At 39.7% G+C, this 15,701-nt stretch overlaps 1 protein-coding gene across 1 annotated transcript in view; it reads left to right on the top strand.

Annotated features, from left to right (window-relative positions):
* tap1 (transporter 1, ATP binding cassette subfamily B member) overlaps positions 1-11,043 on the top strand; it is a 39,686-nt gene extending 28,643 nt beyond the window's left edge. The window contains exons 6-12 of the mRNA XM_031891410.1: positions 828-1,025; positions 1,827-1,955; positions 3,365-3,553; positions 4,058-4,231; positions 4,945-5,104; positions 5,844-5,980; positions 10,460-11,043. Of these exons, the coding sequence (XP_031747270.1) occupies positions 828-1,025; positions 1,827-1,955; positions 3,365-3,553; positions 4,058-4,231; positions 4,945-5,104; positions 5,844-5,980; positions 10,460-10,666 (1,194 nt within the window). The 3' untranslated portion in view covers positions 10,667-11,043. The remainder of the gene's footprint in view (positions 1-827; positions 1,026-1,826; positions 1,956-3,364; positions 3,554-4,057; positions 4,232-4,944; positions 5,105-5,843; positions 5,981-10,459) is intronic.
* The last annotated feature ends 4,658 nt before the right edge of the window (positions 11,044-15,701 follow it).

Raw genomic sequence — 15,701 nt, 5'->3', positions numbered from 1 at the left:
CAACTTTGTGCAGTGCACGACTAATAGTTGTCTTATGGACAGATTCCCCCACCTGAGCTGTAGATCTCTGCAGCTCGTCCAGAGTCACCATGGGCCTCTTGGCTGCATTTCTGATCAGCGCTCTCCTTGTTCGGCCTGTGAGTTTAGGTGGACGGCCTTGTCTTGGTAGGTTTACAGTTGTGCCATACTCCTTCCATTTCTGAATGATCGCTTGAACAGTGCTCTGTGGGATGTTCAAGGCTTTGGAAATCTTTTTGTAGCCTAAGCCTGCTTTAAATTTCTCAATAACTTTATCCCTGACCTGTCTGGTGTGTTCTTTGGACTTCATGGAGTTGTTGCTCCCAATATTCTCTTAGACAACCTCTGAGGCCGTCACAGAGCAGCTGTATTTGTACTGACATTAGATTACACACAGGTGCACTCTATTTAGTCATTAGCACTCATCAGGCAATGTCTATGGGCAACTGACTGCACTCAGACCAAAGGGGGCTGAATAATTACGCACACCCCACTTTGCAGTTATTTATTTGTAAAAAATGTTTGGAATCATGTATGATTTTCGTTCCACTTCTCACTTGTACACCACTTTGTATTGGTCTTTCACGTGGAATTCCAATAAAATTGATTCATGTTTGTGGCTGTAATGTGACAAAATGTGGAAAAGTTCAAGGGGGCCGAATACTTTTGCAAGCCACTGTAAACAATAAGATGCTTTACTGTTATATGTACAAGGGCAGCTTCATCAGCACCCAGACCAGCCGGCATTTGCAATTTTTCTAAAAACAATAATGCTCTTACAAATTAATCATTATATGCTTTCCGAACAGAATTTGGCTGTGCAGGTCCAACAGTCCCTCTCCAATGCTAACCAGGTGGCCTTGGAAACATTTTCCAATATGAAAACTGTGAAAAGCTTTGCTAATGAGGAAGGAGAATGTCAACGATATGAGTCAAAACTGCAAGAAACATACCAACTAAACAAAATGGAGGCTTTATATTATGCAATATCTATGGTGGCCAACAATGTGAGTATGTGTGAAAATACAATGCACTAAAAAAAATAAAAACAAAAGGTTTTGTTGTAGTAATATAGCCTTTGTGGTACTGAGAGTTCATTATATATTGAGTTCCTTTTTTCTACCATCCCTAAAAGGATATGAAAGGAATAGGGATGCACCAAACCCACTTTTTTGGGTTCAGACGAACCCCCGAATCCACCCCGACGGATTCGACCAAATACCGAACCGAATCCGAGTTAGCATCAGGTAATTAGGATTGTGAAGGGTTAAAAATCAGCACGCGCTGAAAATTCCCCCCCCCCTTTAAACCTTCCAAATGCTAATTAGCATATGCTGATTTATGCTGATTCGGTTCGCCCAGGACCGTGGAAACCGAACCCTGCCAAAAAAGGACGAATCCTGGCCTAATACAGAACTGAATCCTGGATTCGGTGCATCCCTAGAAAGGAACAATGCACCAACCACTATAAAATACAATGATATAAACTATCTTCACTTTGGGAACTCAATTATGAAGTTTATGGGTGAAGCGGGTGATGTCAGGATGGGATGGTGGTGTTTTGTGGGTGGGACAGTGACATAAGGCAGTGGGGCTATGACACAGTGGCCCATGACTGGATGAATTGCACACCAATAAGGGCACAGTCCTGTCTGCACAGGTAGTTTTGAATATAATAACTGATAACATCACTAAGCACTGTTTATAGGGATACATTTACAAGTTTTGGGCTATCATAAATGAATATTAGAGTTACTCCTGCTGCTAGTGTGAAATTGTGTAATGCATCTCTTCTACTTTACACTTAGTTCTCTGGACTAGCACTTAAGGTTGGCATCTTGTACTATGGTGGACGTTTGGTTACAAATGGAAAGGTCAGTGGTGGTGACCTGGTGTCGTTTGTCTTGTATGAACTGCAGTTCTCTTCAGCTGTGGAGGTAAGAATGTCTCACTGTTCAAGTTTACCAGTGTGCTTATTTATGCAAACATTACACTATAGGGGGAGAATAAGCTAAGCCTCCCCAATATGACACCAGTTGTTCTATATTTACATACAGTGATATTTCTAATGTAAAGCCATCTATTGTTAGTCTCTGCAAACATTTTCATCCTCCTCCCCCGACTCGTTGCTTTTGATAAATTGGGCATTCTAGAGTTTTCTTAATATGCTCCTTTCCATACAGCCTTTTATAGTTTGTTATAAATTCATCTTTTATTGGCTCATTTAATGCAAAGGAGGATAATCCACAATAGGTATTGGCCATCAGTAGTAATGCACAAATTTTTTTTTGACGTATTCACGGCAAATTTCCGTGTTTCGTTAGATTCGCTCATCACTAGCCATCAGTCCTGTAACGCTGATCCCCAACCTGTGGCTCATGAGCAGCATGTTGCTCATCAACCCCCTTGGATGTTGCTCCCAGTGGCCTCAAAGCAGGTGCTTATTTTTAAATTTCTGGTTAGGAGACACCTTTTGGTTGCATAAAAATGCAGTGTAATTACCAAACAGAGCCTTCTGTAGGCTTCTTATCCACATAGGGGCTATCAAATAGCAAATTATATCTCTTATTGGCACCTCCAGGAACTTTTTTCATGCTTGTGTTGCTCTCCAAAACTTTTTGCATTAAAAGACGGAGATAAAAGGTTGGGGATCCCTGCACTAATGTAATTCATCTTCTGCTGTGAATTATTGTAAATCTTGGACTTTTTCTGGATAAAGTCTACTTTCAGAACAACTGTTCTAAACTCCTTTTTCATGGCAAAATGTGGATAATGTACTCAAAGGTGCAACGTTTGGTACTGTCTACTACCCCATAACAACAGGTAGCACTTACAGGCCACATGTTTGAAAAAACAAATCTGATTGGTTCTCATAGGTTTTAAGACATAGGTAAACATTTTCTCTTACGTTATCCCAATGTATTCATCCCTTCATATAATATCACATGGCTAGACACACCTGTGACCACAGATATCCAGCTTTCAGGGAACATGTAGTTTAAAGTTTTAAGTTATTACATTTATGTATATCACGTGACAGGTTTACATAAACTTGTTGTTCTGAAACACTGGGCCAGATTCAGATCAGTGAGAGAATGTTATTTAATGGTTTATCACTTAAAAATGGGTAGGATTCAGTTTGGGAAGAAAAATTATGTTCTAATTCAGTTTCAGTTTTTCCCATAGACTTCAATAGAGTTTTCATATAATAAACAGTGAGATAAGTTTTCCCACTGAATTGCTTCAGTGGGAAACTTTTATCATCAAACTGAATCTGGGCCATTGTTGGATACTGTGACCTAAAACTTTACTGGTTTCTCAAAAAATCAAACTCTGTTTATACAAGGTTCTGCTCCGAATGTATCCAGATGTCAGGAAAGCAGTGGGCTCTTCAGAGAAGATTTTTGAATACATGGATCGTATCCCAAAATTGCCATCCGCAGGAACACTTGCTCCACCTGATCTTAAGGGTGTAATCCAATTCAAGAATGTCACTTTTTCTTTTCCCACACGTCCTGATATGACAGCTCTGCAGGTAATATGAAATGTAGGGCACATTTTTTCCTAATAACACGAGTGGGATGGTTGGTTCCATTTTACACACACCTACACAAACAACGCCTATTTATTTATGCAAATGTATGAGACATGAGTTCCTTACAACTTATAGCCTCAGGAATATGTAGAGGTAGCCCATGGTACAAAAGTATCCAGCCTGAAAATACAAACCTCACTGGTTATTAGAACAGGAATCATAATACAGGATTATTTATTTTTATTATTAGTAGTAGTAGTGAAGGTAGTAGTAGCTGTAGTTCTGGTTATTTTTTACATTTTTATTTTATATTCTAACCACTATGTTATACCAAACAACTTGCAACAATCTGGCCACAAACTGTCTGTATCTGTTTTGTTCTCAATTAAACTTTAAAAAGTAACCGCTTGATACATAACAGAAATATACCTTTATAATGCACCAAATAACATCTTGTGCTGCATTGCAGTCACTTTATACAGTACACTCTCTGTGTACCCACAGGATGTTTCCTTTGAACTGCCCCCAGGTAAAGTAACTGCACTGGTGGGTCCCTGTGATGCTGGCAAATCCACTGTGGTACAACTACTGATGAGGTTTTATGAGCCACAAAAAGGGGCAATTCTTCTGGATGGCAAACCACTATCCCAGTACGACAATCAGTACTATCGCAAAAAGGTAAGCTTTACCAGTGGACAAAAAGAACAGAGATGCACATCTCTAATAAATAAAAACAGAAATGTCTGCAGGGGTCTTCTGTGTAAGGTTTCCAAAATAACAGATATATAAGAGCAAAGCAAGGCAATTACAATAATAATTAAATTCAAATATTTATTTACATAATACCCAACCGTTTTGAGCCCTCAAAAAAAGTGTGGGTCTTCGTCGAGGCACAAAATATTTTGTCAATGAGTTGGTAATTTTAAATGGTTGTAATAAAAGTTATGTTTTTATTACACAGTGCCATATGTGCTATATATTATATTCTTTCAGTGTTTCTGCTTGAAATACATGTCTGGTTGCCTATGAGGTTCCCAACTATTATATTTTACTATAATTGTGTGTAACTATGCATGTTCTGCAGCTAGAACTTAACTTTTGGACAATATAATGGCAGTTATTTAGGTTTTTATTACATTGCTACAACCCCAGCTGCTGAGCCTTAACTCCTTATTCCCATTGTTTTCTAAAACATTCCAAAGTGGTTTAATTTTATTCATATTTTTTCAATGGTTCTCGAACAGTTCTACATAATAGCCTCTAAAATAAGACAGAAGGATGAATTAGCATTTGATTTATGTTTCTTAATACCAAAGAAAGCACATATTTTACAGTATATTTCAAACATGACATTGCTGCATTATATGTTGTGCTCACTCTCCCAAACCCAGGTATCACTGGTTAGTCAGGAGCCTACTCTCTCTGCCTGCTCTCTGCAAGATAATATTGCATACGGTATGGGAAACGTTTCTTTCAGAAGTGTTCAGGAGGCAGCAAAGACTGCAGACGCCCATGATTTCATCTCAGAAATGGCAAATAGCTACCAAACAGGTATATTTAAAATACATATATATTTATTGATATTTAATACATAGAGACTTCATGTTTAAAAACCTTCACTTGCAGTTACCTGGAATGTAACTTATTGCCCTTTTAAAAATTCAATGCAAAGGGTCACCCACGACACAAGCAGAATTGCGAATCACCCCAATTTTGTGTGCTCTGCGGGTCCCCCATGATTGCGTGGTCTGCTTCCTCTATAAGACTAAAATGTTTTATGTTAATGAAAATAACATTTGGGGGGCCATTTAAGAAATTTCCACAGCAACATGAAAGAATTTCATGAAGTTGATTGTATAATGTATATCAGGGTTGTCCAACTGGTGGCCCGTCCCCTCTGTGTGACCCCCCCACCTGTCTTGCTGCTTTGATGACTTACCTTTGTGTAAACTTTAAATGGTATTAAACTGTAGCCTCGCAGAGCAATAGTTTATGGCTACCGGGGTGAGTGACCCCCATTTGAAAACTACAAAGAGTTTGACAAAGAAGGCAAATAATTAAAAAACTATAAGAAATAATATTGTAGACCAATTCAAAAGTTGCTTAGAATTGGTCATTCTATATTCTATTTATACTAAATGTTAAATTAAAGGTGAACCACCCCTTTAACCATGCTGTATATGGGTTGTGTAGCATAATACACTCCATTTGTGTGCTATTTTTATTTGATTCAAAAAGGTCTTTCCGGTAATGATTTTTAGTTTTAGTGATCTATGTTTTCTTTCTTCAGGTGTTGGGCCAAAAGGAGGCCTGCTCTCGGTGGGGCAAAAGCAACGGGTAGCATTAGCAAGAGCTTTACTGAGGAAACCTAAGGTCCTCATACTGGATGATGCCACTAGCTCACTAGATGTAGAGTCTGAGCTGAAGGTGAGAGAATTAGATGTGAAATAAAAGGCTTAATTGTGTTTATAAGCCGGTTTCTAAACAAGAAAACATTTTAAATGATAAAGCTACCTTTCCAGAAAGCCAGATTGAGAGCTTTCCATAACTCCTTCACAATACTGCTTGGGTTACTACCCTCAGCCATTGAGCCATGTAGTAGTGACAGGCCAAGAGGTACTTGTGCGAGTACCTTTTGTCCTGGTTCCCACTTGTCCCCCCTCGGCTGCAGTAACAACAACAATAACCTTTCTGCCAGCAGCAGCTATCCCACTCCCCCACAGGGCAGGAGGGAGCAGAGTGACTTTGAAGTAAATTCTTTTTTTTAATTGCACACCCCTTGCAGCTGTGCCAATAATGCCTACCCCTTATTCTAGCCCTGTTTCTTATCATAACATGTATATCCTAATAGCAGGAACACAGTGTCTATGAAGATTCTCATTCATCCAGGTCATGATATACAGTATCTAGTAGAATTAAGTCTAAAACAACAGGATTTTTCTGAGTTTTTTTTTAAAACGTTTCACCACTCATCCGAGTGGCTTCTTCAGTTCAAATGACTGGTAGGGAATTCCCCGGTATTTAAACTCTTGATGGTAGTAGAGTCACAGACATCCAATCACAATGGTTCCATTGAACTTGTTCAGTTAGGTGTTAGCTGAAACTGACAGGTGTAAGAAGGTATGATCCAATCACAATGGTACCAAGATTCTCATTGATGAAGGTGTTAATCCTTCAAAGTACATGACTGGAAGTGTGAACTGTTGTGAAACTGCCGGGGTAAGGATGTCAACGCGCCATTGTATGTTGGTGACAAGCGGTGTCTCAGGCCCCCTCCTCTGTTCAGGGATGGTTTTTCCAGGTTGGCATAAATGGCCTCTTTCACACCTCTTTCAAACCATCTGTCCTCTCGGTCCAAAATATGCACGTTACTGTCCTCAAAAGAGTGACCTTTTTCTTTGAGGTGTAGATAGACTGCTGAGTCTTGTCCTGAGGAGTTCACCCGCCTATGTTGGGCCATTCTCTTACAGAGAGGTTGTTTTGTCTCCCCAATGTATAAGTCAGAGCACTCTTCACTACACTGGACAGCATAGACCACATTACTTTTCATGTGCTTGGGTGTTGGGTCTTTCGGGTGCACCAGCTTCTGTCTCAGGGTGTTGCTGGGTTTGAAAAACACAGGAATGCGATGTTTGTTGAAAATTCTCCTAAGTTTTTCTGATGTTCCAGCAACATATGGAATGACTATGTTGTTTCGCCTGCTGTGTTCCTCCCTTCTGTTTGTAGGTCTGGTCTTTCTGTTGGTCTTTGATTTGGTTTTGATGAAGGCCCAGTCTGGGTACCCACAAGTTTTCAGAGCTCCTTTTAGATGTTTATATTCTTTCTCCTTGGCCTCTGCATTGGATGCCACAGTTTCAGCCCGATGATGTAGAGTCCTAATTACACCCAGTTTATGTTCCAAAGGGTGGTGGGAATCAAACAGCAAGTACTGGTCTGTGTAGGTGGGTTTCCTGTATACTTCAATATCCAGGTCCCTCCCCTCTTTGATAACTATAGCACAGTCCAAAAAAGCCAGTTTGCTGTCTTTCACATCTTCCCTTGTGAACGTGATGTTTTTGTCCACCGAGTTTATGTGTTTGGTGAAGGCTGGAACCTCGCGTTCTTTAATTTTGACCCAGGTGTCATCCACATATCTGAACCAATGACTTGGTGTTGTTCCCTTGAAGGTGTCCAGGGCTTTCTTTTCCACTTCTTCCATGTAAAGGTTCGCTACAATTGGAGACACAGGCGAACCCATGGCACAGCCATGTTTTTGTCTATAGAAAACGTCCTTGTGCTTGAAGTAAGTGGTATTGAGACATAGGTCCAGTAAGGAACAAACTTGTTCTGGGGTCAGCTTTGTTCTGCTGCTGAGGGTGGTGTCTTGTTTCAGCCGTTTCCTCACTGTATCAATTGCCTCGGCAGTGGGTATGCATGTGAACAGAGATGTTACGTCATAGGACACCATTGTATCATCGATCTCCAGCTTTAACTCCTTCACTTTTTTGACAAAGTCCATGGAGTTCTGAATGTGGTGTTACCCATAAACTCTCTTCTTTATCCTCTGCTAGGATTCTGCTTGTCGCATTGTGCCAGGCAAACCTTAGCATATGTACATTTCCACATTACCAGTTTTCCTAGCTTTTGATAACTTTTGGGTGCATCATCTAGACCAGGGATCCCCAACCTTTTATACCTGTGAGCCACATTCAAATGGAAAAATTTGGGGGAGCAACACAAGCATAAAAAAAGTTCCTGGAGGTGCCAATAAGAGCTATAATTGGCTGTTTGATAGCCCCTATGTTGACTGGCAGCCTATGAAAAGCTCTGTTTGGCAATTACACTGGGTTTTTATGCAACCGAAACTTGCCTCCTAACCAGAAATTCAAAAATAAGCCCCTGCTTTGAGGCCACTGGGAGCAACATCCAAGGGGTTGAGGAGCAACATGTTGCTCATGAGCCACTGGTTGGGGATCACTGATCTAGACACACCCAAAGTCACTTCTGAGGGCACCAAAGCTCATTACCTCAGCATAAGTTTTGAATGAGTGGGAAGAAAGCAGGTAGCTGATGGGCAACAATGATTACAGGGTATCAGGCACATAGCAGATGTCAGCTTGCTTCTGAATAAAGATCACCACAAACTGTGAATGTAGGCTTTAGGAAAAGAATGGAAGGTTTGCTTAAAGTGATTGCTTTTCAAAATTCAGTTACAAAGTATGGTAGGGGCTTTGTGAAAGCTTTAGTTCTCCTCTGATGTAATTAACTTGGCTGATGGCATACAGAGTGTGTTGATAGTCCCATTCCTCACCAAAAGCCAGGATGAACTGAACCCCCTTGATTGCTAACAGCCCCTTTCGCTTTATTTCAGAAATAAGAAAGATGTTTGTGGTACCTGAAGGCTAAAAGAGTGCAACAGTGATTAAGGCACACCATGTGACAGCAACCTTGTGGGAGTCAAATTATTAAGTATTTTAGTGGCTATCAGTGTGGTGGTTCAGCCAATGTTTAAATAATATATAGGGGGAGGGGTATGTCGATACCAGTCAATATATGATTGAGCCCCAACGATAAATGAATCATATCAGACATTATTTTTGCCCTATATTCACGTTTGTTGTAATAATTATACCCATAATGCCCATGCAACAAAATAAGTGTATAACAGCTTAATTATTTAATAAACTTGTAATAAGTTCATTACTTCTCAGCCTGAATCCAGTATGACTTATAGTAAGGTATGACATCTTTTAAACAACACTTGTAGCTTAGCTGGGTTAACATAAGTCCAAAGATCATCTCCTGTATCAGAAAGATACAGATATTCTGTTTAGTACTACAAGTATTCATAGACAGAGCTTCTTAGTTGCATAAATCTGTTAAAACACTTAAAGGAGAATTAAACCCGTGTACAAGTTACAATGGAGTGGCCACCCTCCCAAGCTGCACTGCTGTGCTTCCCTAAAACAGTCCCATTTGCCCTACCTGTTCCCAAAATAGCAAAGTAGTGCACCAGGGTTGGCTGAATTTTCTTTTGGAAGTAATTCCCAATGCTAAACATGCGCAGTTGAAGCCAGGCCTAGAGTGGTTTCCCTGTGAATGTTCATTGTCAACTTGCTGTGCTACTTTTGTAAACAGGTAGAGAAGTATTCACTGATACCACTGATTAGGAAAATGGGGCTGTTTTGGGGGAGTGCAGTGGTTATAATTAAAGTACATTTTTATCTGTTCTATACACTGGACGATCCTGCATGGTATCTGCCTGTTGGACAATTGTTTGGATACCATATGGGACCCGCAAGTTTATAGCAGCCTTTTTTTTAACAATCAAAACATCGGGTAGTGAAACGATGCTCGGGCTTCACTGGATGCACCATGCATTGGTGACATGGTGCATTAGCAGATTACATTTTTAAACCTGCCTGACTGACAATGTTAGAGCTGATTTTTGCTTTACTTCTTATACACAAATTTGTGAGAAGCTGATGAATGCTGTACTGCTTATTCTATGCTTGGTGCACCAAATCAATACATTTCCTTTTCTGATTGAGCACTGCAAAATCTCTTGTTCTGTTGTTCCTTGGAGGTGACCTTTGACCTTTCAGTTGGTGACGAGGATAGGATTCGAACCCATGCGTGCATATGTCCATTGGACAAATATTCACAGTACATAGTTACCTGTTAGTATCACTGGCCCACCAAACAAGTAATGACAACAGTATGATTGTATCAGTGCTAGTATGGTCACCATTAGGGCTTCTACACAGGGGTGTTTGAATGTGCATCTACTAAAATGCAAGTAAGTGTATTTTGTTTCACCAGTCTTATACACTGTTGGCTGTGGAATTCCGCACTTAAATTAGCTACAGTCCTGTACCAACTGTATGCATCTCTTTCATCATCCAAAATTTTGCCTTCTATAATCAGGTGCAAAATGCCATCTATGATCAACTTGCAGAGAGGACGGTTCTACTTATCTCCCACCGAATGAACACTGTGCAGAGAGCTGATCATATCCTAGTACTTGAAGGAGGGTGTATCACAGAGGAGGGGACACATGAACAGCTAATGGCACAGAAGGGCAGCTACTGGAAACTATGGCAAAAGCAATTCAGCAGTTTTCAAAGGGAATGACAGACAGCAGTAGTCTAAGAATGTATTCATGGTTATCAGTTTGTTCATCCTAAAGACTTGATATCTCTTGAATTTTTTTTATTTAGATTGTTTAAGTAGCCTGTGGTTGGTTTTTGATTGCAGAACTAAAAACATGGTCCCATATACTATTGTGTTCTAAGCATAAAGTGTGAATAAAAGCAGCAAACCAGCATGTTCTTGTCTAACAATACATTATTTTTTCCATAACTCCAAAAGACTCCAAAGACTGCTATTGTTTAGTAAGAGATAAGGTGCAAGGGATTTATTTATTAAAGCACTCGTGGTTAATATGTACTTGATCTTATGGAAATAAGAAACGTTATTATCAATTAAAATTTCTGTACTGTTTCTGATATAATCAAGTTACTCTTCATTATTCCTAAGCTGTCTCTCTTCATTCTCTGTTGACAGTTAAGCCTAATACATCTTTTGGGGGATCTCCATGCCTAGAAGATGTATTTGGGCTACCAGCTATTAAAATAATCAAGACAAACACAAATCCTTCATCATGTAGAGCGACAGATATTGTGCAGGACACCGTTATTTTGAGAGAGAGAGCCTAATGCATCTTTTAACCCTTTCACTACCAGCCGTTTTGGTCAAAGCGGAACTTCTACTGCCAGACAGTTTTTGAACATTTTGCACATGTTTCACTTTAGGGGCCTTTCCTCGGGGGGACTTTTAGTTTACCCAGGAAAACAATATATTGTTTTTTTCAGAACAACCTAAGCTTTCAAAATATGGTAGAATTTTGGTGTAACTTCAATTCTGTAACATGATATACAGTGGTGTTAAAAACTATTTGCCCCCTTCCTGATTTCTTATTCTTTTGCATGTTTGTCACACAAAATGTTTCTGATCATCAAACACATTTAACTATTAGTCAAAGATAACACAAGTAAACACAAAATGCAGTTTTTAAATGAGGGTTTTTATTATTTAGGGAGAAAAAAAATCCAAACCTACATGGCCCTGTGTGAAAAAGAACCTAATAACTGGTTGGGCCACCCTTAGCAGCAATAACTGCAATCAAGCGTTTGCGATAACTTGCAACGAGTCTTTTACAGCGCTCTGGAGGAATTTTGGCCCACTCATCATTGCAGAATTGTTGTAATTCAGCTTTATTTGAGGGTTTTCTAGCATGAACCGCCTTTTTAAGGTCATGCCACAACATCTCAATAGGATTCAGGTCAGGACTTTGACTAGGCCACTCCAAAGTCTTCATTTTGTTTTTCTTCAGCCATTCAGAGGTGGATTTGCTGGTGTGTTTTGGGTCATTGTCCTGCTGCAGCACCCAAGATCGCTTCAGCTTGAGTTGACGAACAGATGGCCGGACATTCTCCTTCAGGATTTTTTGGTAGACAGTAGAATTCATGGTTCCATCCATCACAGCAAGCCTTCCAGGTCCTGAAGCAGCAAAACAACCCCAGACCATCACACTACCACCACCATATTTTACTGTTGGTATGATGTTCTTTTTCTGAAATGCTGTTACTTTTACTCCAGATGTAACGGGACACGCACCTTCCACAAGGTATTTTCCCAAAAGTCTTGGCAATCATTGAGATGTTTTTTAGCAAAATTGAGACGAGCCATAATGTTCTTTTTGCTTAAAAGTGGTTTGCGCCTTGGAAATCTGCCATGCAGGCCGTTTTTGCCCAGTCTCTTTCTTATGGTGGAGTCGTGAACACTGACCTTAATTGAGGCAAGTGAAGCCTGCAGTTCTTTAGATGTTGTCCTGGGGTCTTTTGTGGCCTCTCGGATGAGTTGTCTCTGCGCTCTTGGGGTAATTTTGGTCGGCCGGCCACTCCTGGGAAGGTTCACCACTGTTCCATGTTTTTGCCATTTGTGGATAACGGCTCTCACTGTGGTTCGCTGGAGTCCCAAAGCTTTAGAAATGGCTTTATACCCTTTACCAGACTGATAGATCTCAATTACTTTTGTTCTCATTTGTTCCTGAATTTCTTTGGATCTTGGCATGATGTCTAGCTTTTGAGGTGTTTTTGGTCTACTTCTCTGTGTCAGGTAGCTCCTATTTAAGTGATTTTATTGATTGAAACAGGTGTGGCAGTAAACAGGCCTGGGGGTGACTACAGAAATTGAACTCAGGTGTGATAAACCACAGTTAAGTTATTTTTTAACAAGGGGGGCAATCACTTTTTCACACAGGGCCATGTAGATTTGGAGTTTTTTTTCTCCCTTAATAACGTAAACCTTCATTTAAAAACTGCATTTTGTGTTCAATTATGTTATCTTTGACTAATAGTTAACGGTTTTTGATGAGCAGAAACATTTAAGTGTGACAAACATGCAAAAGAATAAGAAATCAGGAAGGGGGCAAATAGTTTTTCACACCACTGTAGGCCTCTAAATGTCTAAAAAAATTTTAAAAAATCACATTTTCCATAATATAAACACACATACCAGAAACAAAAATTATTTTATGCACAAAAATACAACTGATTTGGAAAGTCCCATGTCTCCTGAACGTGCCAATACCAAATATATATAGTTTTATGAAGATTTCTCTCTTGTATAGGTCAAAAACTCCCAGCAGTACACTACCAAATTTCCAAAGCACTGCTTCAGAAAGCTGCATACTTTAGATTTCAAGGCGAAAAAATCCACTATCAGAAGGTTTATCCCAGAAAATTTTGGAAAGAACAGATTCCGGGGAATCCAGAATAGGCACAACTGTCTGTCTACTCCAAACTATCAAGTCGCAATACTTTCCTAAATTTATTGGTTTTTATCAAAATTTGTGAAATTTTAAAAAAAATCACTTCAAAGCTTCCAGTCTATAGTATCTTATCTCCTACAGGTCATAAAGTAACCAAATAAAACACCCTAAATATGAACGCCAGGGTCCACTGAACAGTTTGATGCCCAATATGTATAGGTTTACCTAAGTATGTGGCATGTAGGGGCCCCAATGTGAACATACCCCCATATGATCTGTCATTTCTGTCATTTCAGCTCCAGCAAAATCAACACATTTACATCATTGTATGTGGGATAAAGCTAGTAAAAAGTACGCTCACCCCAGAAAGTCATATATTTTTGGAAAGTACACATTCCCCCGAATCTAAAATGGGTACCCGTGTCTTTCTACTCCAAAGTACCAAGCCGCAAAGCTTTTCTAAATGTAGCAATTTTGATGACATTTTCAAAAATTCCCTCAAAGCTTCCACTTTGCAGCATCTTATCTCCCACATAGCATTAGGTACAAAGATAAAACACCCTGAATTTGAATGCCAGGGATCCACTGAACAGTTTAATGCCCAATATGTATAGGTTTACCCAAGTATGTGGCATGTAGGGGCCCCAAAGTGAACATACCCCCATATGATCTATCATTTCTGTCATTTCAGCTCCAGCAAAATCAACACATTTACATCATTATATGTGGGATAAAGCTAGTAAAAAGTACACTCACCCCAGAAAGTCATATATTTTTGGAAAGTACACATTCCCCCGAATCTAAAATGGGTACCCATGTCTTTCTACTCCAAAGTACCAAGCCACACAGCTTTTCTAAATGCAGCAATTTTGATGACATTTCCAAAAATCCCCTCAAAGCTTCCGCTTTGCAGCATCTTATCTTCCACATAGTGTTATGTACCAAGATAAAACACCCTAAATTTGAACACCAGGGGTCCACTGAACAGTTTGATGCCCGGTTCTGACCTTGGCCTGTCCTCCACTTCGCTTGATTGCTGCTAGCCCTGACCTTTGGCCTGAATTGGATTACGTCTTTGGCAGCTGTTTCAACTATTCAAGTGTGTGTGTATCCATAGTGTGCACTGTTACTTACTTCACTACGTTCACTTCACCACGTTCACTTCACTACGTATGTCTGCTACATACATACATGCATACATTCAAGTAACAATTGTTTTGAAGAGTTGCATGATACTTTGGTAATCCTTTCAAAGTAACTCCACAGCATTCACACCTCTGTGAGTTTCAGATGTCACCTTTCTGAAGAGTTACAAAGTGTCATTGTGATTGGATTAGTGGAAGAGTATATATGCTGAGGACTTCCCATACCAGCCAGTTGAACTAAAGAAGCTGCTCGGATGAGTAGTGAAACGTCTTCAATGATTACTTAACAAGTCCAGTTGCTTTAGATTTATTTATACTAGATATACGTTCATTAAAGTTCCTTTCACTAATCATCATGGCCTCTGACACCAGTTCTGTGGTATATGGTTACACTCCAGGTTACCCAGTCTTCAGGCTCCCAACTTCCTGGTACTCACAGCGTCACCTCAGGGAGATCGTGACAGCATCCCTACATGTAACTACATGAGTGTTGTAGAATTTAAAGCATCTTTACAAATGGTCATGCTATTATTATTATAACATGATATATTGCAGTTTTAACCCAATATATCTGTGGCAATATATATAAGTTGAAGAGCCATTTGAAGACCATTGAGCATTTATATGTGGGCTGCTTTGATTTTTTTGCTAGGGCTACTCTTTACTTCCAGTCTAGCCCTGGACAAAAAAGACATATTTTCCCATGCAGAGTTCTTATTCTACAGCAGCCACAGTGTCAGCAATTAATATTTGTAGACACTGGTTTCATTTTGCGGTCTTCGCCTGCCAGTTACTTGGGTAAATGCATCGCTACTTATCTACGACAGGTCATAAATTACAAATTCTTGTGCAAGCATAGCTTATGTACAGGTATAGGATCCCTTATCCGGAAACCCGTTATCCAGAAAGCTCCGAATTACGGAAAGCCCATGTCCCATAGACTCCATTTTAATCAAATAAGTCAGAATTTTAAAAGTTATTTCCTTTTTCTCTGTAATAATAAAACAGTGCTTTGTACTTGATCCCAACTATGATATAATTAATCCTTATTGGAGGCAAAACAATCCTATTGGGTTTAATTAATGTTTTATTGATTCTTTAGTAGACTTAAGGTATGGAGATCCAAATTATGGAAAGATCCCTTATCCGGAATACCCTTGGTCCCGAGCATTCTGGATAACGGGTCCTA

The sequence above is a fragment of the Xenopus tropicalis genome, chromosome 8, assembly GCF_000004195.4.
Source record: "Xenopus tropicalis strain Nigerian chromosome 8, UCB_Xtro_10.0, whole genome shotgun sequence".
Taxonomy (NCBI): domain Eukaryota; kingdom Metazoa; phylum Chordata; class Amphibia; order Anura; family Pipidae; genus Xenopus; species Xenopus tropicalis.
The sequence above is the reverse complement of the archived record's forward strand: the minus strand, read 5'-3'. Positions and strand labels throughout refer to the sequence as shown.